Here is a 22,397-nt window from a genome sequence, read left to right as displayed (position 1 = left end):
GTCCTTTTTTTTAATGAATCTAAATGTATTCAGTCTTAAAAAGACTGGGCAATGGGGTTTTATCACATCACTAATGGTTATCAGTAATTCACATTTGCTGTTACCCGGCTGCAGTTACAAGTGAACTGAACTAGCTGTAAATGAGACTGTTTACCTTCAGTATAGGTGAGTAATTCAATTCTGATTTCTAATCAGAAGGGAAAAAAAAAAAAGAATGTGGTTATTTGCGTTCTTTTTTGCCATTGCAAGTCTTTAAGCAACTATTACTAATGGACTTACAAAATTTTTGCAGAGCCCCTAGGTAAACCCAGCGTTATAAACCAAGATCCAGCCCAAATGAATGCATTGCATGTGGAAAATACACAAGTTTTGGGCTAATAAATGAAGTAATTTCAGGTTTATTTAGTAAAATGAATAAGATTCATTTTAGTGAAATGAATCACATTTATTTTGTGATTTTTTTGCATAAATTGTATCGTGCCCTGCGGAAGACTATTTTATATGTGTTAGAGCACATGCTTTGATGTTAAAAATCTGAACAAAGGGTTGGCAGCTTCTCTTAGAAGCTCAGTCTGGCAAGGCTTTGTACTCCTGGAGGAACCAAGAATTCCCAGAATTTATAATCAAGGACACAGTTGTCTCACATAAGGACAAAGACATTTATTATGTGGATGCTGAGTTGTCTCACATAAGGACTGCTCTGGTGCTCACAGGTCTCTGTCACTCCTGCCCAGGGTAGTGTAGCCCACACTCTGCTGGGCCTGAAGTATCCCAAACTGACATCACCCACTCAGTGTTATGTAACTGGGGTGGGAGTGAAACAGGAAGGGACCTGTACCACAGAGGAGCAAAAAAGGTGGAACTGGGAAATGCCTTTATGATGAGTGTGGAGCTGTCCCTCACGCTGCCTCAGTGCAAGAGCAATGGCTACAGTGACATCTGACACGCTGCAGAGTATCGAGTGCTACCCCTCCCTAGGTGTGCTGTGTTTATTTTAGCACAAATGTCAACGCTCGGTTGCCCTCTTTAAGGAGCTTGTAGACATAAATCTACAGAAATAAATATTTAAGGACTTTTGTTCTCTGTAGTTTTAACCATGATGATTTTCACAGACACAGCTCTCTGAATTTGGATTTCCTGTATGTAGTGATTTAGGAGAAGCAGAACACAGATTTTTGGCAGAAGAGCAGGGAGATTTTTGTGCCATGTGCAAGCGTGAGAGCTCTGCCTTTAGAGGTACAAAGAGAGCTGGTGTCAGCTGTGCCAGCAGAGGATCTTGTGTTCAGCCTGGCCAAGCTGAGCACATAATCACCAAATTATTTACTTAGTCAAACCTCACAATATTGGACTGAATATGGTTCTTGTGTTACAGGAGTCTTACTTAAAAGTGCTTGAGTCACTAGGTAAGAGTTTGTCCGGAATTTTGCATTGGCTTTGTGAAGAGCATGTAGCTGTTGGCTGGAACATTCAAAGGAAGAACAGCTTCTCTGGAAGTGCTCTAGCTGACTGTCCTGATAGAAATGTATTTAGCAGAGAACAGTCCTCTACTTTTTCCAGGTTGTACACAGTCTCTATAATGCCTTCCACGGCTTCTGCGGGCAGGATGCCAAGTGCATTGGATTGAAACTTTTTCTCCAAGTCTTCCTTTTTCAGAGGTTTCCTCCAGTGCCCATAGAAGGTAGTGCAGCGGTCACTGATGGTGTTGCCGTCCCGAAGTGTGACACTCACTTGGCAGTACAGACTGTCAAAGCTGGGGGTGTTGTCAGGAGGGTGCTCTAGCTGTGTTTTGCAGAGGAGCTCCCGCAAGGCCGGCCGGTGGACGTTCTCACTGGTGAAGGACTGGACTGACATGCTGCCGTCCAGCAAAGCAGAGCATGCAACAAACTGGAAGGAGTGTCGTGCTTCGTGCTCTGAGGCTGGGCTGGGTCTGTTCACATATTTGACCTCAGGCACTTTGAGAATGACTTTCTCAATTTTATCATGGGGGAACGAGTTTTCACTGTTCTCCACAAGCTTCCTCCTAACCGAAGATGCTGCATCAGCCACCCAGTGTGTTGCAAGGTGAGCAGGAAAGCATTTGATGGCCACGTCTTGCTGGTCCAAGAGCCAGGGGTAGGACTGCAAGGTTGGAAGAGTCTGTGGGTTGTAATCTGTATAAAAGGCACCCATCCCTGACTCCATGTCCAAGATCTCTTTGTTTCCTTGAAGGCCCTGTAAAGCTAAGCAAGCTGCTTCCAGTCCATGCTTGGCAGCATTCCCAATGTGGAGGGGCTTTATTTGGGTTGCTGCATTGGCCAGTGGCGCACCTGCATAGGAGGCAGCAATAGCCAAGGCATTTTTACATTCCAGCTGGTCAAGAGCTAGCAGTTTAGCACAAGCTGCTGCACTCCCCATTGTACCAACCACAGCTGGTGGGTGAAACCTGAGAAAACAAAAGTATCTTCGTTACCAAATTTCAAAAATTCACCCAAATTCACTATATACAAAACCTTTCATTAATTGCCATGGAAAATGGATTGGACCATAAAGAAACAGACATTCAGCATTCATATGTGGGCTTGAGAGTTGTCACTCTAACCCAGGAGAAAGTAAAACTGGAATAGTACTGCTTGCATTGTCTTTCCCAGAAAGAAACTGAAACATTTGTGCTGCTCATAGTTCAAAGCAAATTTATAGTCAAATATAAAGTTATGTTTATTTTTATTTAGATTTATATATTATTATAAATCTATAAAATTCAAATTAGGGAGACCATTGCCTCATTGCGAATTGGTCAATGCTTTCAAAAAATCTGTTAGCTAAAGAGTTAGGAGTCAAATTTATTTATATGTAAGATGAGCCTTCCCTAAATTTCCAGACAAACAGCTTAGGAAATATGAATAACTGTGCCACCTGTATTTTAACTGACATTTAGTTATGTATATTAACACTGATTAAAAACCACCTCCACTTGAGTTTCTACTTTAAACATTTCCATGTACCTTTTTGGAATATTCCTGGCTTCTCTAGAGAAGTGCAGCAACCTGCCTTGCACTTCAATTCCCACATTAAAAGCTAGGAGCAGATCAAGACCCGAGATTTTTTTCTTCTGAGGAAAGGCCTCTGATAGTGCAATCACTGCAGGGAGCACAGCTCCGGATGGGTGTGTGGCTGGATGCCAGGTGTCATCAAAGTCCATTGAGTGTACCTAATGGAAAGAGAAGCATTAATATGTTAGAAATAAACTCTGACTTCGCAAGGTTGCCTCAGTCAAATGAAACTACAGTAAAAAAAACCCCAAACCCAAAGAACTAGATCTTCCTTAGAGTGCCAAAATTTCAAGTCTTTTAAAAACCTTTACTCCCAACATGAGAAGTGGCAATGCAGCAGAGACCTTGCCTCAAAGGAGAATAATTCTAATTCAACTTGTACCAGCCTGAAACATGTGTGACAGTGATTCCTTTTTTCTGCAGTTGGCTTCAGTGCTTTAATTAGACTGGTGTAATTAAAGCAGCTGTTCTAGGTCCACCATGCGAACAGTGAATTTTCACTCTCCCCAGAACATAATGAAATACAAACACAATGAAATTACTTCCCCAGTGCTACAACTGATGCTGCCATTAGGACTCGCACCATAAAATTGTAGCTGTTAAATACTGCTAAATGGAATTTATATCATCAGAGCTACTTCTCTGGTGCAACCATCCACAGGCAACAGGCACAAGCCTGTAAATGGACAGGAGGCTTTAGCCTGAATTTTCAGCACACCGAAACAAGACCTGTCACACAAGGAACAAGGCTCCCTCTTGCTGGGAGTAGGAGAAAGCTACAGTCTTAATGCAGATTGAGCTGCTTGGCTCAAGAGAGTATCCCAAGTGGTCAAGTGGTGCCTTCTCTTTCCCATGCCCAGAACCCAGCTGCTCAGGAAGATTTTAGGTGTTCCCAGCGTGGCATATGGTTGCTGATCTCGCAGCAGATGGTGCCCAACAGTGCAGACAGTGTCTGTAATGTACTGCTTATCAGACACATTCCTTCCTCCCGCAAAGTTTTGAGAACCCCCAAAGACCTGAGAGCATCAGGGACAGCATTTTTTTTAATATATATATATAGCATAGTAACACCTCAAAAACTGAGCTTTCACGTCTGTTCACCCATATCTTAACTTCAGAGCAAACTGGGAAGGTGGTCAGGCTCCCCAGCAGTCAGGTTTTGTCCTGTGATAGTCATTATGCATTTTTGAGGACTGTTTCTAAACAGATAGAAGAAAATGCAGTGTCTGCCTTGAAAAACTTTGATGCTATCTGGGGAGATGCCCTGCAGTGCAGGGATAAGGAAAGTTGTGGTCAATACTTGGTAAGCTGTGTTTTTGGTGTCTTCAGTAAGTGCTTAAATTGACCTGTGACCAAGATGTAAACTGAAGTGATCATATATATGCTAACACCCAGATCTGAATAACATAAGGGCTGCTAGGAGCTGAGCACTACCAGATCTCATTTCTAAGGTAATTTTCTCTACATTGGAAATGAGCTGTTAAATTGGACCTCTGATATTGTTGTCACACTAATTTAAATAGGCTTAATATTACTATTTCCTTGGTTGGTCACCTTCCCTAGTTTTGCATAATTGCCAAATTTGTCTACCCCATCTCCCGTGCATCTTTCATTTTCAAATGGTTTCAGCCTCAATCTGAATTTAGACAAATATCGGGAGAGTCATTTATTGCTTTAATGACAAAATGTGTGTCCAAAATATAAAACTGGCTTTTGGGAACTGTGTAACTGAAGATTTAGTTGCCTTGTGATATTATATGTATATGTATCTATATGTGCATCTGTGTTTTTCTGTAACTGTGCTTTGCCAGTTGGCATGAAGTTTGGATCCCAGTGAAATGAGCTAGAGCTAGAGGGTGCCTTTTTAAGCAGCTACAGCAAGATTGTAGTCTTGCTACACAGTTAACAGGTTGCAAGCTGTAGAGTTCTGACATTTGACAACAGCCCCAGGTCCCACATTAAAGTTAAGGGATGCTGTTGAATTGGATCATACATATACAATAAGTTCAATCTCACTGGAAGGAAGTTGAAGCACATTAGGAGAATAGTCTAGGAAAGTTTTGTAGCAGGCTCCAGAATAAGCTAAGATTTTGGGACATTCTGTTCTCTATAGAGCAAAAATGGCATAATTTTGTATGATTTCAGAGCAAATAAAAGAGCATCGCTTACAGCCACTCCATTCACAAAAGCTGCATACAGAGGAGGCAGTCGTAAATCCAAGTGGCCCCAGATGGTACTGGATAAATCTGAGCTGTAGATCTGAAACAAATTGACATAAATTAATTCAAAGTCCTGAACCTAAGGATAAATGTGCACTGTATCTCTCATGTAACTGAGAGCAGACCATGTCCTCTTGGGACCTAACTGCTCCCTTTTATGAGGAAAAACATTGTTCTTTCAGAAATTCTGAAAAGAAAGTCAGTTTCCTGATGGCTTTTGTCCTATTCCGCCCAAACAGCTCAGGGGCAGACCAACACCACCCAGATGGCCACTCAGTGCCTTCATACAACCTCTGGCCACTGATGTCCCTTATGACCACCCATTGATAGAATGAGAGAATCAGCTGGGTTGGGAAAAACCTCTGAGATCATCAAGTCCAACCTAAATGATGACAGGACTGTCATCATCTTGTTGAGGATGATGTCTCATTAAAGGGCTTTGTTTTCTGTGTTTTAGTAAGACCCTGAGTAAACCATAGATGGCCTCCTGGTGCTGCAAACTGAATGAAAGGGCATAAACTACCCTGGTTTGGAAAGGGGAATTCTCTGTGTGAAAAGACTAATTGGAACACAGAGCTCTGGAGCACAAGTCCACCCAGGCAGGTCTGAACGATAAAACACTGGGCTGAACTCCTCCTCATTGATGCACTCATGTGTTGGGAACGCTTCTTTTCAGGGTCAATTACTCTGCTAGTTTGACAAGAGCAGGACTAGAGGAGATGCATGGATAATGCACCTTAGACGTAAAACAATTATGTTTTATGGACTGCAAGTAACCCACTGCTAAGTCCCCATCTTTTTAACAGTTCCTTGATTTGAAAGGCTGGTGATAAGTGATGCTTACTTTGTTGATGTTTTTAATAAAATATCACGGTTGAAAGAAAGGAGGGGATTCTTAGTTGACTGTGTTTGTAGAGGGGGATCTTAGCATACAGACTGATATACAGACTTTTGCCCATCCAGAATGAAAAGTAACTCGAGCACTGAAGTTTCACTGTGGGAAGAACACAATTTCTCTCTTTCCATCCATGAAAGAATTTCACCATGGCAAAATTACCATTTCATAGCCTAAGTTTTCCCTTGCTTTCTTAAAGCTAAACCTTAGGGTGTGCCATGAATTCCAGACAGCTTACCTTGCTGTACTGTGCCACTTTGTGGCAGACCTCGGTGCTGGTACCCAGAAGCCCCACTCCAAGAGTATCCAGAATCATTCGCTTACTTCTCTGAATTACTTGATCTGTCAACTGATTTGCATTCAAACCATGAATCACCTTGGCAAAATTTTCTGTAACTGTCTGGGAAGGGAAAAAAATTAAGAAAAAGAAGAAGTAGATTTTTCTCTATATTTGAAGTAAACACCCTATTTTCTTTCCTCTTTTTCTTTCTTTTTTTTTTTTTTTCTTTCCTCCCTCTTTTTTTTTCCTTTCAGTTTTGGGCCACTGTCTAGCACACTGGCCATTTCTGCCCCTGCTTACAAGAATTGCATCAGCAAAACCAAGATTTGAATTCTTCCTCTTTTTATTCCCAGAAATGTCACTGTGTTATTTATGTTTTATTTATGCTTTCATCATTATCCTTTTCTGCTCTGTATTTCTTCTGCCTTCTCCCTGAGCTCTTGAGAGTATGCACTGCAGGTGCTATAACTATGCAAGATTATTTCTATCTCTATCATTTCTATTTCATCCCTGTCTCATCTCTATCTCTAACGACTATTCACACACACACGCACACACACACCCCCCAAATAGAAGTAAAAACATCTGTCTTTCCCATGGCACCTACTTGTTGGTATTGAAATCAGTAGGAGAGTAGCATTTTAAGCCAGTGCACCCACTACCACACAAGAAGGCAAGATTTAATCTCCCTGATTGGCAGCCTCACTATTCCAAGTCTTGCTGAGCTTGGAGCTCAGTAGGAGACAGGAGTTGGCAGCCCTACCTTGCACATATTGCTCATAGCTCCCAGCTCCCATTGAATTCACCCTCAGCTGGAGTCCCAGCTTTTCTCCAAGACAAGATCTTGCCTCTTTGAAAAGTAGTGGCTCCTTGTTCCCGGATCCTGCTGATCTGGGAATTATATATATTTATTTTCTTCTCCTATTGTGCAATGACCCATTATGCAAATTCAACCTGCTTCTTGGCTGGGAGCTTCTGTTAGTGTCTATATTAGAAAATAATCTAAAACTTCCCTTCCTGGACCATTAGAAAAGTCCCATTGTAGAGGTGCACATTATTTATATACACAGTCTATACACACAGTTTCTTTTTTTATACTGGCAGTATTGAATATTTATCTTCTCTCTCTCTCTCTCTAGGAATTATCCCCTTTCATTTCCCCTCTTCCTTCCCCTTCGTTTACTCCCCTTCACACATCCATACAGTGTGGTGGAATTTCCTTTTGACCTTCATTTTGCTGAGGGAAGCAAACCAAACTGTGCTGTTCTCTCCTTGACAGTAGGGACTCACCCCTACTACACTCATATATCTTCATAGCGTGGTTCACACTGGATTCCTCTTTCTCTAGCAATGGTGACCAGAATTGTACCCATCATTACAAACAAGTTCTCACTCACACTTGTAGTGAAGCATTATCTCAAGAAAGCAGTTACAAGCAGTTTAAAGGAGGTGAACCACATATCCTGTGGTGTGATGGGCACCTACTGCAACATATGGAGTGAGGATACGAAAGCTTAAACAGAGAATCACATCTTACAGTGCAAAGAAACAACACAGTACCTTTGCCCACATCTTGCAGGGGTGATGCACGTCCCAGAGAAATGCAGCAAATGAGTGGTGGCCAGTGAGCAGGGTCCCTCACTCTCTCACTATTTATATGTGTCTGTCTGAGGTGGGGGAAGGAATATTAGGCCTTTCTACTTATGCATCTCGTCCTGCCCATTTCCTCTTCTGCCTGTAAATGTACTTTTTGCTTCACTTTCAACTTTCCTCTGACTAATTGCACTATAAACCTCTGGGACACATGTGATAGGACTTAGTCAGTCATGTTTACATGTTGTGTAAATTAATATGTGTAATACTTCATTACCAGATAGAAACTGATTCATCTGGTAGCATGGAGAACTGCGTGGAACCACAGTAATCCGTGGGTAGCTCTATTGGTTGGGAGAGTCCAGTACTAGACTACAGGATAGCAAAGGCTGTTTTAGCTTAAACGGCCTGTTGTTAATTTGTTTGGGGTTTTTTCCTTCTTTTTCTATGTCTCCTCTCTACAATTCAGACTGGGGAAATGTGTGCTATAAGAATTTCAGGTTCTTATAAATTTCTGTAAATTGGATTAAGGCAGTTCTTGGCACTTAGCAGTGTTTTAAAAGCATGAATCACTGTGTGTCAGCAACAGATAGTGAGAAATCCCTGCCTACCCCATCAGGAAGGGGCAGACCCCGCAGGGGCATGAATAGGGGCCTCTGAATAATTCTGAAGTAAATAAGTAAGGATGTCTGAAGGATGGGAATCATCAGAGTTAGGGAGCAAAGTATCAAATCTCAGAATTGCAGCCTTGCACTTCCATGATAAGGGCTGCCTAAAACAGTCTAGGAACCTCAGCTCTTTACTGAGAATAGCACCAAATAATTTTGTAAATCCATGTCTGACTCCTGATTTTTTCCAGGTAGATAACAGCGTGGGTCTAGAGGTGAAGCTAAACATTGATTTGAGTGGTTCTAACCACTAATGAAAGGTCCTGTTTCAGGCTGTGTCCTTCCCCCTCTCCTGACCCTGGATACATGGTCCTCCTCCTCCCTGGGCCAGCCCTGATGCTGAGCAGACCCATTTCTGACCTGGCCCAGCCTGTCTCCTGCTCTGTGATTCTCAGCAGTCAGGCATAACTGAGTTTCATTCCCTCGGAAAAGCAAAATTAAATCTCGCAGCACAAGCAGAGGGAGAGAGGAGTAGGGCTAGCAGTATTCTGTGAAATTTTGGGAGGGCACAGACAGGTAACATGAGAGAAGAGGGGAATCAACTGCTCCTCAGCAAGCTCTAAGCAAGACTTTTGCCTGTGCTTTTAGTCATTTCTGCTTTTGGATATCATCTGCTGGTGCATAACTTGATGCTGAAAGTTGTGCTGGGTAACAAAGGGGCTTAAATGATAGAAGCAGTGATGAGTCAGTTCATGGATACAGCCAGAGAGCCTGAGGCCCAGGACTCCTAAAAACCAGCCCTACAAACATATATAATGTTGTACAGGCTAACCTGCATCATGTGAAGATTCTATTTAAACACTTGTCCTGTCTTTCTTTTGAATATGAGAAGCTGTTCAGCATGGCTTCTAAACCTATTCCCACACATTTCTCTATGAGTATACCACAGTTTCCTCACCCATGGCAGGTATAACTTGCAGCTACATAAAGCATCCCAGCAAGTGTTCCAGGTCCTGAGTGTGTATTGTCAAATCCTGACCCCCTCAAGACAATGAACCGGAATGTGCATCTGTGCTTCTTCCGTGCCCCCCATATTTCCACACCTCAGAGGTAGCCTGAAGAATTACCTTTGGTGCTGATAAAATCAACCGACATAATTGCTCAGGTTGACAAGGTTGGCAGTGGTTTAATAAAGTTTAATAGAAGTTAATGCTATTGGGCTGAAAAAGGGAAAGATTTTGTTAACTTTCACTTTTGTTCTTTTGGCTCATCCTTCTTTTAGAAAATTGGAAGAAAATATTTCAATTTCAGAACCAGATTCACAGATTAGCTGCAGTTGGAAGGGACCCCCAGAGACCATCTTGTCCAGCCTCTAACAAGGCCAGTCAGAGCAGGCTGTGTTCAGTTAGGTTCTGAACATCTCTGAGGACAGAGACTCCACAGCTCCCCATGGCTGATTCAAAATACACCCCCATGACAACCACAAAAAAATTACCTATTAAATAAAAGAAATTCAAACCCTAAAGTCCATCTTCTTTTTCCATTACCTTTGGGATATAATTTATAACCCTATTCTGTTTCTCTTTTCTTTCTCCTCCTCAAGAGAGATAGAAGTGCCACTGCCTTAACCCCAAGATAAGATTCCAAAGTGAATTTGAATGGGACCCAGAACTTGTGATGTACCTTGCAATGTGATGTGCAGTCACATGCTGCTAGCTGATCTTGGTCACTTCCATCTGTGATCTTGATTGCAGGATGGACTGTCCCATGTCTTGTAGTAATAACATTACGAATATTTATGGACTGAACTGCGATATTATGAGAAAGTGACTTTTTGTTAAGAAAAGAATGAAGTGAAACTGCGCATTGGCTTGGTAAACCGATTTCCAAATTATGGTCTGCAGATCCCCAGACTCAGGTGTACACTGTAGACTGTGAGGGAAAAGAAAGCAATATGATTATCACTGCAGGGGGAAGAGGCATCTATACAAAGTCCTGTACCTCCACAGCAGAATTCCTAGGGGTCTAAACAGAAGAAGGTTGAAAATCAGTGACTGAGAGTTTGGTACAGCCTGTCCACCCTGACAAAGGGAATCTGCTGCTTTCTTCTCCTTTGATACAATACGCATGGTTCAGCAATTTGGGCAGACAATTTGTTAACTAGCAAGCGTGGTGGAAAGACAAAATGTGTTCATCCAAATGCCATTTGCAGCATTGCACGCAGCTACAGTAATGAGCTGTGTTGATTACAGAAAAAGGCTTTAGAAAACCAGTGCCCCACAGAGTCTATTTTCTCCTGCTGACATCACATTTTTAAGCTGTTTTTTTCCTTCTTTTGCCTCCAGTTATTTTAGGCTAAACTCTGCCCACACCTGCAAGCTGTATGTTTGCAACTGAAAGCAATTTTGGCCCTAGCCTTATGCTCCTTTTGTTCTAAGGAAATATTATAAATTATGACAAAATATGGAGTCCAGGCTTGCTTTTCTCCAAGCCAGCTTTTAAGCAGTAACTTTGTTCATGGCCTGTGCCTAGTTGAGAAAACAGGAGACAGGTGCCAATGAGCTGCGTTTACAGAGACTCTGCTGTTGCTGAGAGTCTGAAAACAACTTACAAGTTCAGAACTTGCTCCTTTTCCCTCTACTGGGATATTTTAATTACAGTGAAAAGGCGAGAATCTTAGCAAATTGTCTGGAATAGATGGCTTGATCTAAAACCTGTTAGCAGCCTTACAGCCATAACTCTTGGGATGCTGTAATATTGACCCACTGTCATTATAGTTTCTGTGCCTCTTTTTCCTCAAGCCTGCTTTCCCGTGTTTACCCCAACAATGGGAACTGTACCGGACAGCAATAACACACAGCAAATGCAATAGGCAATGATTGCACCATGAAATGTATCATCCTGGAAATTTCTAGCCTGCAGTAGTTCTCTAATTCACTTACTTGCACAACTAGTGGCAATGGCAGTGAAATCTCTGAGAAGTTATCACCCTTGTTTGTTTTTTTCAAAGTTCCCATAGCAAATATTGGAAGTTCCCAGCCATATTCTGGTAGAGGTTGCTATGAGTCAATGTGCTGGTCAGTGTACTACATTACACTGCCCTTCTTGCCTTCCTAAATTAGCAGTGCTATTCCTAAAGGCAAGACCTCAACGTTCATTTTATCTCGTAATGTAGATGCTGGTTTGGTTAAATGAGCTGTAAGATAGAGGCACCAGACATAACTAGGATATTCCCTTAGGATCACATTCAAGACAGCATCATTTATGGAGTAGTGTGAAGAGGCCTGGTCTATAACCATATGAGAGGACACCACAGCTCCATGAAATTCCTGTTGATCCAATGTGCATTTCAGCTCTCACCAATGCTACAACCTTTACCTGTTTTACTGGTGCCAGCACTCAGTTTCACCCTGTCTTCTGCAGCACACTCAGGCTCTGCTGCAACAGTGTGGATCACATGCACTCCTGTGGTGGAAGGACTAAGGAATGATTCTGGGGGTGCTTTGGGGGGCGTTTGATAGTTTATGACACCTTCTAAGATAGGACAGCTGTATCTCATGTAGCTGAGCCAGTTATGCCACATCAGAAGGGATGAAAACCCTCAGGCCTATGTGTGAATGTGACCTTCCCCAAGGTGGGAGGTTTTACACCTAAGTCAGAAGTGTAAGGGAGGACAATTGGCATGATAAAAGCCACTATCCCCCCTGTGCAGGGCCTCCTTCTTATCGGCCTTCTTTCTTATCTGGCTCAAACCCCAGAATCTCTGGTGGTGAGTGTTCTCCCCCTGTCTAATTTGGATCAGAGGTTTTGCCACCACATACCCCAAAACTCATCTTCTCCCGTTGGTGGGTGCAATCCCTGCCCCAGCAAAACACCTTGCTACCTCTGCAAATGGCCAAATGTTTGAGCCATTAACCATTAATGTCTCTCCCAATGGTCTCCAGTATGAATAATAGCAGTGGGTGTGGGAGATCACATAGGTTTTGTGTACCTGCAGTTTCCATAACTACTTCTTGTTTATGTTTTTGGCAGCCTGTGGCAGCCTGTAGCAAACATTGCTCTCTTAATCAAAGAATAGCCCATGATGTCTATATTATGTGTCCAAAATGCAGCCAAGTGTCATTACATGACTTGTGCTATTTGGGGAGATGATAAAACTTGACTAGCATAAATTCAGAGTTTGATGAGCAGAAACCAAACTAGTGAGAGCACATGTGAGGGATGTGGCAATTTTAATTAAATTACCAGCGGAACTCTGGTAGTGGAAACGAGGCATTACCCACTGTGCTGGGCTGTGCATCATACACAGAAAGGTACCAAGCAAAGTGATGCTCCTGATCACTTCAGGGAAAGACCAGATGTCAGGACATAATGGGTCCCAGCAAGGCTGTGGTGGCAGTCCAGTGGGGGGATATGGTATCAAGATCTACTGTACAACAAGCTTAACCATTAATTAAGGAATAAAAGAGCCTCTCTGCATCTATACCAGTTCTAAGGGATTTGGAATCCCTAAGAAATTATTCAAGACTCATTACATTTTGTATACACTGAAAGGGCTAAAATAACACCTACAGAAAATACGGTGAAACCAGAATGAAAAATAAAGCAACATTCTTCAAACAGAAACAGGCTTTGGGACAAAAAAATCACATAATTTTGTGGGAGTCCATCATTTACCTAGCAGCAGCTGCAGAAGGCTTGAGACAGGTACTGGAAGATGCTGTGTAAGTTAACAGAATTGCTCCTTTAACTTTCAGAGCAGACGCTTTCTCTTTTGCTCTCAGCTTTGTTCCTCCCAAATATGGCCCCTCCTGGAAGGATTTAAACAATGAGTCATGTTGCAAAAGCCACAGAGTTCTTGTTGCTAATGGAGTGCAGCTTTAATTCTTCCAGCTTGTGCCATGAGTTAATTCCCACCCACCTGTCTTGGTTTAGATAGACAGGTATCTGCCAGGGAGGGTTGGAGTCTCCCTTAAAATGCAAGGCCCTCCCTCCCTTTTCCAAATTATCATAAATTTGCAATTAAAAGGCTGTCAGGCAAAGATTTTGGGAATAGGTATAGCAGTTCTTTAGTAGGGATATAAAAATACAGATGTTGTAGTACAGAAGACTAAGCAAACAAATAAACAAACAAGAAATCCTAGAAAAACCCTGACAGAGTCAGAAATACAACCTGACACCCTGTTGGTCAGGGTGTTAGAAGCAGTCCAAAGTAAGCCCTCCTGGAGTGGCAGATGTGGTTCTGTTGGAGTAGAGACGGTCCCGTTGAAGAAAAAGGGTCCAGTAATGGTGAGATGGGTCCGGTCTTCCTCCAGGAATCCGGTGGAAAAACTGGATCCCTAGTGGGACTGTGGCTCCTTTTTATCTAGGTTAAGATGGTTTGGCTCCTCCTCTCTGTGTGGAGCAGCTTACAATAGTGCAGTGTAATGTGTCATGGTATTGATGAGCTCTTAATGGTCCATTAGCAGAAGACATTCCCATGGAAGTAGTGAAACAATGAAGAGAGATAAGTAGCACTCCACCATCTGATAAGTGACACTGACCCATTTGGGCAAAGATAAGCAATTCTGCTCCACCCAGATGGAATAGAATAATATGCTCTTTACAAAACCCATGACACCATCCCTCCTAGCTGCTGGCCAGAAACACCCGTTCAGACATCATGCTTTCATTGAGATCCCCAAGGCAGCCTGGGTATCCCATCAGTGACAAGTATATTCCTACTCTTTTTGGGGTACTCCAACAACTGCAAAAAAAGCTTTTTCTTCATCTGTGGCTGTGCTCAGCTAAATCATGCATTTCCACCCTGATATAGTTCTAAAAGTGCCAAGAAATATTGCAAAACAGCCTGAAATTATACTTTAAATGCAGCAGTCTCTGATTTATGGTGCAATTATAAAACATGTCATGGTAGTTATTAGCTCTGAGATTGAGTATCACATATTGCAGACTGTAAAACATACTGAGGAATTTCTAGCTGTGATTTCCACCCCTAAAGAGGAAATGGGCTTAATTACACCAACATTTATAAAAGGGAGAAATAACAGCAAAAATGGAAGAAAGGTTAAATTTGAACACAAGAGCTGTGAATACATAAAACATTTATATTATTACACTTGTAATTGAGCATCTAAGCAGAAGCTAATGATTTGAATTAAATTGGTCCTTTTTACATAAGTAGCATTTGAAGAATTTGGGGTTTTAGAATTTATAATGACACTATTTTTTCCCTATGATTACTCATCTTCAGCATAGTAGATTCAACCAGATGCAGGAAGAATTAAAAATCAAGAAAAATAACTACTTTCACAAAATGATAGGAATGATCAACCATGTTGACGCTTCAGTATTGGCAGGGTTTTAAAACTATTCACCTAAAAATGAAACCTACTGTCAGATGTAGAGGACAGTATTTTATTTATCTTTTCCCTCCCTGCAATAGTTGGAAAATGTCCCTCCTTGTGCAGCCTTGAGTTATTGCAGGAGCGCTCGGGTTAGCCGTGAGGAAAATAAAATGCAATGCTTAAGCCTTGCATTTATTTATTTAAAAAGGTCATATTCAGCAAGAATAAATGGTGGTAGTGGTACCACCAGCTCATAAAGCTTATCTTCTGACTTTGGTAACTTATTTGCATGGCACAAGGCCATCTCTATGACTTTGGGGTTTATATAATATAGGGATAAACCATTCTTATTTCTCCTTTCCAACAACCAGAAAATTTCTCTATTTCTGCAATCTGGCTATTTTCATAATTTATCAAATTGGGCAATTTTCAAAGTCTGTTTTAAAGTTTATGTTTTATTTGGTCATCTATTTTCCTTTTTTTTTTTCCTTGATGGGTTATGGTATTTTATTAAACTCAAGGAGAGGGCACTGGGAGAGTCCAAAAACAGAGGAGGTATATTTTTTTCCCCCATATAACTAAATGAGTCTTAAATGAAAGAGCAGTGAAATGTTATTGCCCATCCTAGGCTGCCAGCACAATTCCAGTGGGGTGTAAGTCACTGTGCCCCCCAGCGATCCACAGGGTAGGGGCAGGGCAATGCTGTTTCACCACAAAAGCAAAGCAGGAAACTGCCTTTGGCAGAAACTTGTAGGAGATAGTCTGGTGCCTTTGTTGCCTGTGAAAGAAAAATAAATCTGAGTGGTTTTTAGTCCGATCCACCCATTGCTGCTTTGTGCTTCTCTGTTCAGCTTGCTGCCACCAAAAGAAGGGTTCCTAAGGAGGAAGGGAATGGCTGATGCAGAGAAGTAGATTTTCCCCACAGCTTCCTGCTGTCTCACCCTGCTACCTTTGGCAACAAGACTCTCCCCCACCTGTCCAGCCCAGCCAAGCCCTGCACTGCCCCTTTTCTTCCTGTATTAGCAAGGGCCATGCTTGTCTACTCAGTGCAGATTTGGGAAGCCTCTCCAGTCAAAATTATTAGTGAAGATGGATGGCAACAGTGAAGGAGGAGAGAAAAGAGAATATATATGACTGTGTGGGAATAAAACATGACATGTCTCACAAGGACACTGGAAAAGCACATTTTTGTGGGGTAGGGAAAGGAGGAGAAAGGAAAGGAAGGGGAAGAAATATATTCCAAGCCCTTAAATATTCCCACACCACAAAGAAGCCTGGAGTGGAGAGAACTTGCCCAAAGGTCTCACATCATCTCTGAGCCTGCAGGACAGTGTATCCAGAGTCTGCCCATAGGCTTCTGCCGTTCGTGTGCTCTGAGAACCACACAAGGGCCTTCACAGGAAGGACAGGGAAGCCTGGCAATCCTTATCTTCAGATCAGGCATTTCGGAATGTTTCTGAACAATCTGGCTCATCCCAGACTGGATCTGAGTACAAATGCTGGAGCAACACACAGGTTACCAGAGCCTGTGGAGGGATACAAGTCAGTGATGGAACCACCATTGGTGCACCCTTCTTTACCGTGTGGGTTTCATCCACAGCACACTCCAGCACAAACTTCAACCTCACAGTTGTTAACAATTGATGAGATGTATAAGGCTGCATATATTTGGGTTTTTTACTGTTTTAACTTTGCTGTTGCTGTATCCTCAGGCTTCCCATTTTCCCAATTATAATAGTGAGAAACTATTATAGTAAAAACTTAAATTCTCAGTTGACTACGTGGCTTCAGGTGGTGATGGTCTTAAAAGAAAAAAAAAGGCTTCAAGATTCGAGATCATGTGTTGAGAGAAATATTTGAATGTGAATCAGGAGTTAATCTATAGCAGGAAATATAAATTATTTATAAAAATCTAAATTTATAAATATCTAAAAGAATACAGCAAATCTTAACATCTTATTCCTTTAAAGTGCCACAAAATTATACTTGCATGAAGCCATTAACCCCAAAAGAGTTCTGATTACATTAAAGTCTGAGAATCTGTCATGTGCCTACTCTCAATGTAGGTCAGTGTACACACAGAGCAAAATGGAAGGGAACTTGAGGAAAGATATCTACCCCACCTAGAGAAACTCTTGCTTGAGGTTCTTCTGGAATTTAGATGATGTCTTAAGTTAAAATTGAAAATTATAAGATGGCCACATGAGCAGTGACCACATAAGGAAATGTGCACATTGGAATGACTGCATTGAATTTAAGGAACTGGAATTTCTTAAACTGGAAAAGCTCAGAACAGGGTGATACACTTGTGTTTATCCATCCATCTTGTAAGAACAATTATTACACAGGCAGGCAAAGTCATGGTAACAGCACACACAAATTAGGCAGGGAAAATGGGGCAGAAAAATATATGAGGAAGAACTGATCTCTATGCTTCTGATGGCCTGCTCACTCACAATGGAATCATACATTTTAAATATTCTTTGGATACAGAAATACATTAAATATACCATGTATGAAAAAGATACAGAAAAAATGGAAAGGATTCAGGGGAGCCTAAGAACAATAACAGCCTTAGATAGCATGGTCTGTGAAAGAGGTGTGAGGAGGTTTATTTAGCCTAGGAAAGGGAAGCTATTCCATTTTACATCACAGCTAAGCCAGTCTGACCACTGGCACTTGTCTGATGCCCTCCCTAGGGCTTAATCCAGTAAACTAAATCATCAGGAAATTAATTTTATTATGTATTTGAATGCTTCTCCACTTTATCCTCTGAACTAGTTCATCACAGTCACATGAGGGCTGACTGAATGGGGAAAAAATGTAGGGTGGTTCATTTTGCAGCATCTGACCTTCAGATTGGCATAGCTTTAATATGGAAGTGTATTTCTGTACATGATACAGAAATACAACCTGTGTATTTTAGAGGTAGAGACTGTTGAGCAACTTTGCTCTATCTGCTGAGAAAGAACAAAAAAGGAATCTGTTAAATATTTATCAGATTCTTGACTGATATGATAAAACCTCTTTATAACAGGAAGGGTATTAAAATATTGTACATAAGTATATTGTGGAATTTCCTTCACTGAAATCATTACCAATGTATTACCCTAATCTGCCAGGATTAGTTCAAGGTTTCTTATCCTGCCTTGGTGCAGATGTGGATTTTGAGAATGATCTCTTGAGATTCACTCTATCCCTCCTTTTTTCTGACTTCACAATTTGCCAAGTTCACCCATCCTGCCTGAGTTAGCTTTAACTGAACTCTATAGTACATGCAAGAATGGCTTTAACAAGAACAGTGCCAGATTCTAATATTGCTGTTTGACTTATATTTTGTTGAAGACCAGAGAAGTATCCGTGAATATGCTGTTCATGGACTCATTACCAGACACACTGGTCATGATCTGCTTTGCATTCTGGAAAACTTCCTAGGCTGGCATAGCTGGTCTCTAAATACACCATGAAAACAACCCTAGAAGAACAAGTCACACATCAGAGGTGATTTCCAGGTTAAAGGTTTGTACTGCAAATGGGGTTGCAGCATTTGCAAGTAGCTGCTGAAGCATGATGGAAATCCAGATGCAAACAGGAGAAGTAGGGTCACCAAGAGGGAAATGTGTATGCTGAGATACACAATTTTCATTAATATATCTGAAGAAAAGTATAGCAAACAGTAAAAGTTTTTTTGAAATATAACTGGTGTTCACATTTAAAATACAGTACGGCAGAAATGGGAAATTGGAAATCAAATTAGGAAGAGAGGTGGTGTATTAGGGACCTGTTTTTTTTCCTTTGGAAAACTTTTCCAGACTGCAGGATCAGTACACACAGATTTGGAAAATACTGAAATGCACTTAACCTTCTGTCTCCCCAGAGTCAGTAAATGTCACTCTTAATGATGTTCTCTAATGAAGTGTTTTGTGGACAAAATAAACACTGCCGTTTTCTTATACAAAATTCTCTACTCACTTTACTGTTCTGTAAGTAAGTGCTGGGAAAAGACTTGCAATAGGACAAAAAAAAAAAAAGCAGAGGCATTTATTAAGAAAATATAACAATCACTTTAATTAAGAAAACATTATTTAAAGAACTTAGGCAAAACTAGCACGAATGCAGCAAGTCTGTGGATTCATCTAGACTTTCTGGGGGAGGGATCAAGCTAAGAAGTATCTTTTACCAAGTATCTTTTCAAGTCTTTGGAAGTCCTGTCAAATGGAGAGGATCGATACTAATGTAGGGAGAGCACATCAACCCTTCAAAGACATCTGAGCACAGGAGTTGCTGTGTAATCACGCCCACCCTGCAAAGCTGGGTAGCTTCACATGGGAACCACCACTGTGGAACATTAAGCTGCCATCCACGGTTTGAGGAGCAGGCAGCTTTCTTCTTTGACAAGCCCTGCAGCCTTTGAAGCTGAGATCTGCTTGTTCTAAAGGGACTGATTAAAGAGGGAGAGGAAGCTTCAAAAGACCTCATTGCCTCTGTGAGCTAACTAGTCAGAAGGCTGCACTGACAACCTCTTGTGACATGTACCATAGTTTATTTTTTAACTTGTTCCTCATTCTGCCCTTTAACATTAGCATCTTCTTTCCATTTGTATGTGAGAACACTGAAGCTTGCAGAAACATCATAAAATGAACAGTTCCTCTACTTCAGATGGGACTCTCCCATATTTTCCCATGTTGGGTTTCATGTGTTTTTTGTTAGAAAGTTTTGTTGTGATCCTGATTCAGCAGTGTGATACATAGCTGTGAGTACTAAGAGAATAATTCAGTGGGAAGGGCAGGAATAATTGACACTTAGAATAGGAAAGGACAAAATACGGTTAACAGTTGGACTCAATAATGATTTTAGTAACTATTCTGTGATTCTCTGAAAATGCTAACAAAATCCCGAAGATGGGTCTGTAATTCCTGCAGACCCCTGTATGTGTGTGTTCATTTAATTTCATTTCACTCATGTAATGCTGATCTGTGCTAACACTGTCAGTTTACCCCATTGCCAGATGTAGTCCATTTCAGTCCAAAGCAGGGTGATGGACAAATTATGTCACCTTTCTCAGTCCTGGCGGTGAACTTTGGGTCAGCATATTCTGCTTATTTCCTTCTCCAGCTTCTGTCTGCCCTTGCCTTTCTCAGCTGATTCACCAAAATACCACTTCTTATCCAAGCCCTTTCAGAAAAAAGTATTTCAGAAGACTTCTGTACTAGGAGGAATAAATTTTAGAGATTATCTCAGAGGGGAACTTTCAAATGTCTCCACTTTGACTGATACGTCTTTTCAGAGAGGCCAAGGGTTTTCTTTATTTTGCTGACACTGCAACAAATAACTCAGATATCCCATTTGAGGAATTCAGATTAAAAACAAAACCAGATCCATATTTATGTAATAAAGAAGCTGACAGAAATGCTTTGGTAATTAGGCAGACATCTAGTTTAACATATCTTGAAACTGTTGACCTCAGTGATTCACATCTAATCCTTCCAAAGAAAAATTCTTTACTTCACTTATTTTCTCAGTTTATAGTTATACTTTTTATCTTACTTCCTGTGACCTAATTCATACTTTATGTGAGTCCTCTTGGGATAACAGAGAACACAGAAGACATTTCTTGTTTTCATTTCTTCTGCTTTTGTCTTGGTTGTTAAAAATACACTGGGGGAAAAAAAAAAAAGGAGAATTAAAAAAAGGAAGGATAATGCCACTTGATCACTGGATGAAGGACCACTTCACTCTTCATGAAGGCCTGGTCTTGTGGCTTACTCTCATCACGTGTTTGCACCAAGTCATTCCTTCCCCCATCACTCTCCAACAAGCTAAGGCAGGAGCTGTCACTCTGTCCCTGCTCCTCCTCTAGCACTGCCCCCACTCCCTGCAGGTAGCAGATGTCGTGTTTGGTATGTCTGTTCTGATAAACAGCAGAGCATGAGGTGGTGAGCACTGGTTTATCTACATTAAAACACTTTAATTCTGTGTTTTGGGCCATGGACTACTTCAGCTCTCTGCCAGACAACCTGCTCCTGAGCCACCAGCAGACTGGCACAAGCCAGCCGGTCTCGTATGACCTCAGAGCCATGGCCCACAAGCAGAGTTTGCAGGCACAGAGAAGACAAAGGCATGGCCAGACATGCCATCTACTGCCTTCCTGACCAGCCTTTAGTTATGTGGTGAAGCCTCATTGCAGGAGTAGTGTTTGCTCCTGTCACTGACCCTGCTACTGAATCTATTGCTGAGAACCTCTAGGGATGAGCGGCAACTGCGCCTGCCAGAGGATGCGGCCAACAACATCAGTAAAGATATACGGTTCAGTCATTTTTAGGCAAATAAATCTTGAGTTAAAATTAAAAGCATAGAAAAGTCACTTGTACTCCTTGCTGTATACCTTTACTCCTTGTTACACAAACTGGAGCAAATGCTATATGTGTGACTTGGAGGAATTTCACGTGGAGGAAGAAGGCTACAGTCTGAAGGGTAAGGTTACACCACCCTGATGAGGCAAGTTGGCAATGCCCATAAGCAGAAGTGCCTTTGTTTGCAGGAACCTGAACTATTTAACACTCTTCATGAAATGGCTTCTTCCAGCTGTGCTGCTGCAGTGCCTTAAAACCAGAGCAGAGACAGCACTGCCACCTGCTGCTCCTAGGGACGTGGCTCTCATGCTCACCAAGTGCATCAAAGCTGTCCTTCAGAATCCCAGAATACTCTGAGCTGGGAGGATCCCACAAAGACAATTGAGTCCAATTCTCAAAGCTTGGATGCTAAAAGTTGGTGTGTACTGCAAAAACACATTTACTGTAAAGTAAATGTTAAAAAAATTAAAAATCTATAGTTGAAAATTGTTTACCATAAAATGAAATACCAACTTTGACCTTTGCAAAGCATCAGGTAATAACATAAGCTACCATTATGGCCCTGTAACAGTTCTAAAAAGAAAGCAAGCCATCTTGCCACCCTGTTTTGCAGTTTAGCCACATGCTTTGATGCTGTTCTATTTGGCTAGTTTCAGTGTAGAGAGTTTAGTTAGGAATTTACTGAAACTGCAGGCAATCAGCCTCTCACCAGACTAAGGCTTTATATTAAAAATGTTGTACTTAAAGAGAGAGGCATGATAGGCAACAGACAAGAGTGATAGTGGTAAGAATAATATGCAAGAAAAATACATTAAATCCTATTGAAATGCATGACCTAAAATTGTTATTTACTCCTTTTCTGCATCACCTGTCCTATACCGCTGAAATCATTAGCCTGAGTCTTACACACCTTGTCTCTGATAAACACTATTGGAACTGCAATTAAAGTAACACTATTTTAAGGTCATATTAGAAACCATCACAACATTTGTAGTGCTAAAATGGCACATTATTGGTAAAAGATAGTAGCTACTACAATTGCTATAAAGTTTTGTGGAAATGGGGCACTGATGTTT

The 22,397-nt window shown here is 41.4% G+C and overlaps 1 protein-coding gene across 1 annotated transcript; it reads right to left on the bottom strand.

Annotated features, from left to right (window-relative positions):
* Positions 1-635: 635 nt before the first annotated feature.
* ACOD1 (aconitate decarboxylase 1) lies at positions 636-8,050 on the bottom strand. The gene is made up of 5 exons (XM_066177461.1): positions 7,984-8,050; positions 6,382-6,543; positions 5,199-5,288; positions 2,982-3,187; positions 636-2,422 (listed from the first exon to the last, which is right to left on the bottom strand). Exons 1-5 carry the CDS (start codon positions 7,993-7,995, stop codon positions 1,468-1,470), a joined length of 1,425 nt encoding a protein of 474 aa, XP_066033558.1. The 5' UTR covers positions 7,996-8,050; the 3' UTR covers positions 636-1,467.
* Positions 8,051-22,397: the final 14,347 nt, after the last annotated feature.

Source organism: Chamaea fasciata, unplaced genomic scaffold (assembly GCF_029207755.1).
Source record: "Chamaea fasciata isolate MVZ Bird 193981 ecotype frontalis unplaced genomic scaffold, bChaFas1.0.hap1 SCAF_2, whole genome shotgun sequence".
NCBI classification, from domain to species: domain Eukaryota; kingdom Metazoa; phylum Chordata; class Aves; order Passeriformes; family Sylviidae; genus Chamaea; species Chamaea fasciata.
Note: the sequence above shows the minus strand (reverse complement) of the source record. Positions and strands in the feature narration are given on the sequence as shown.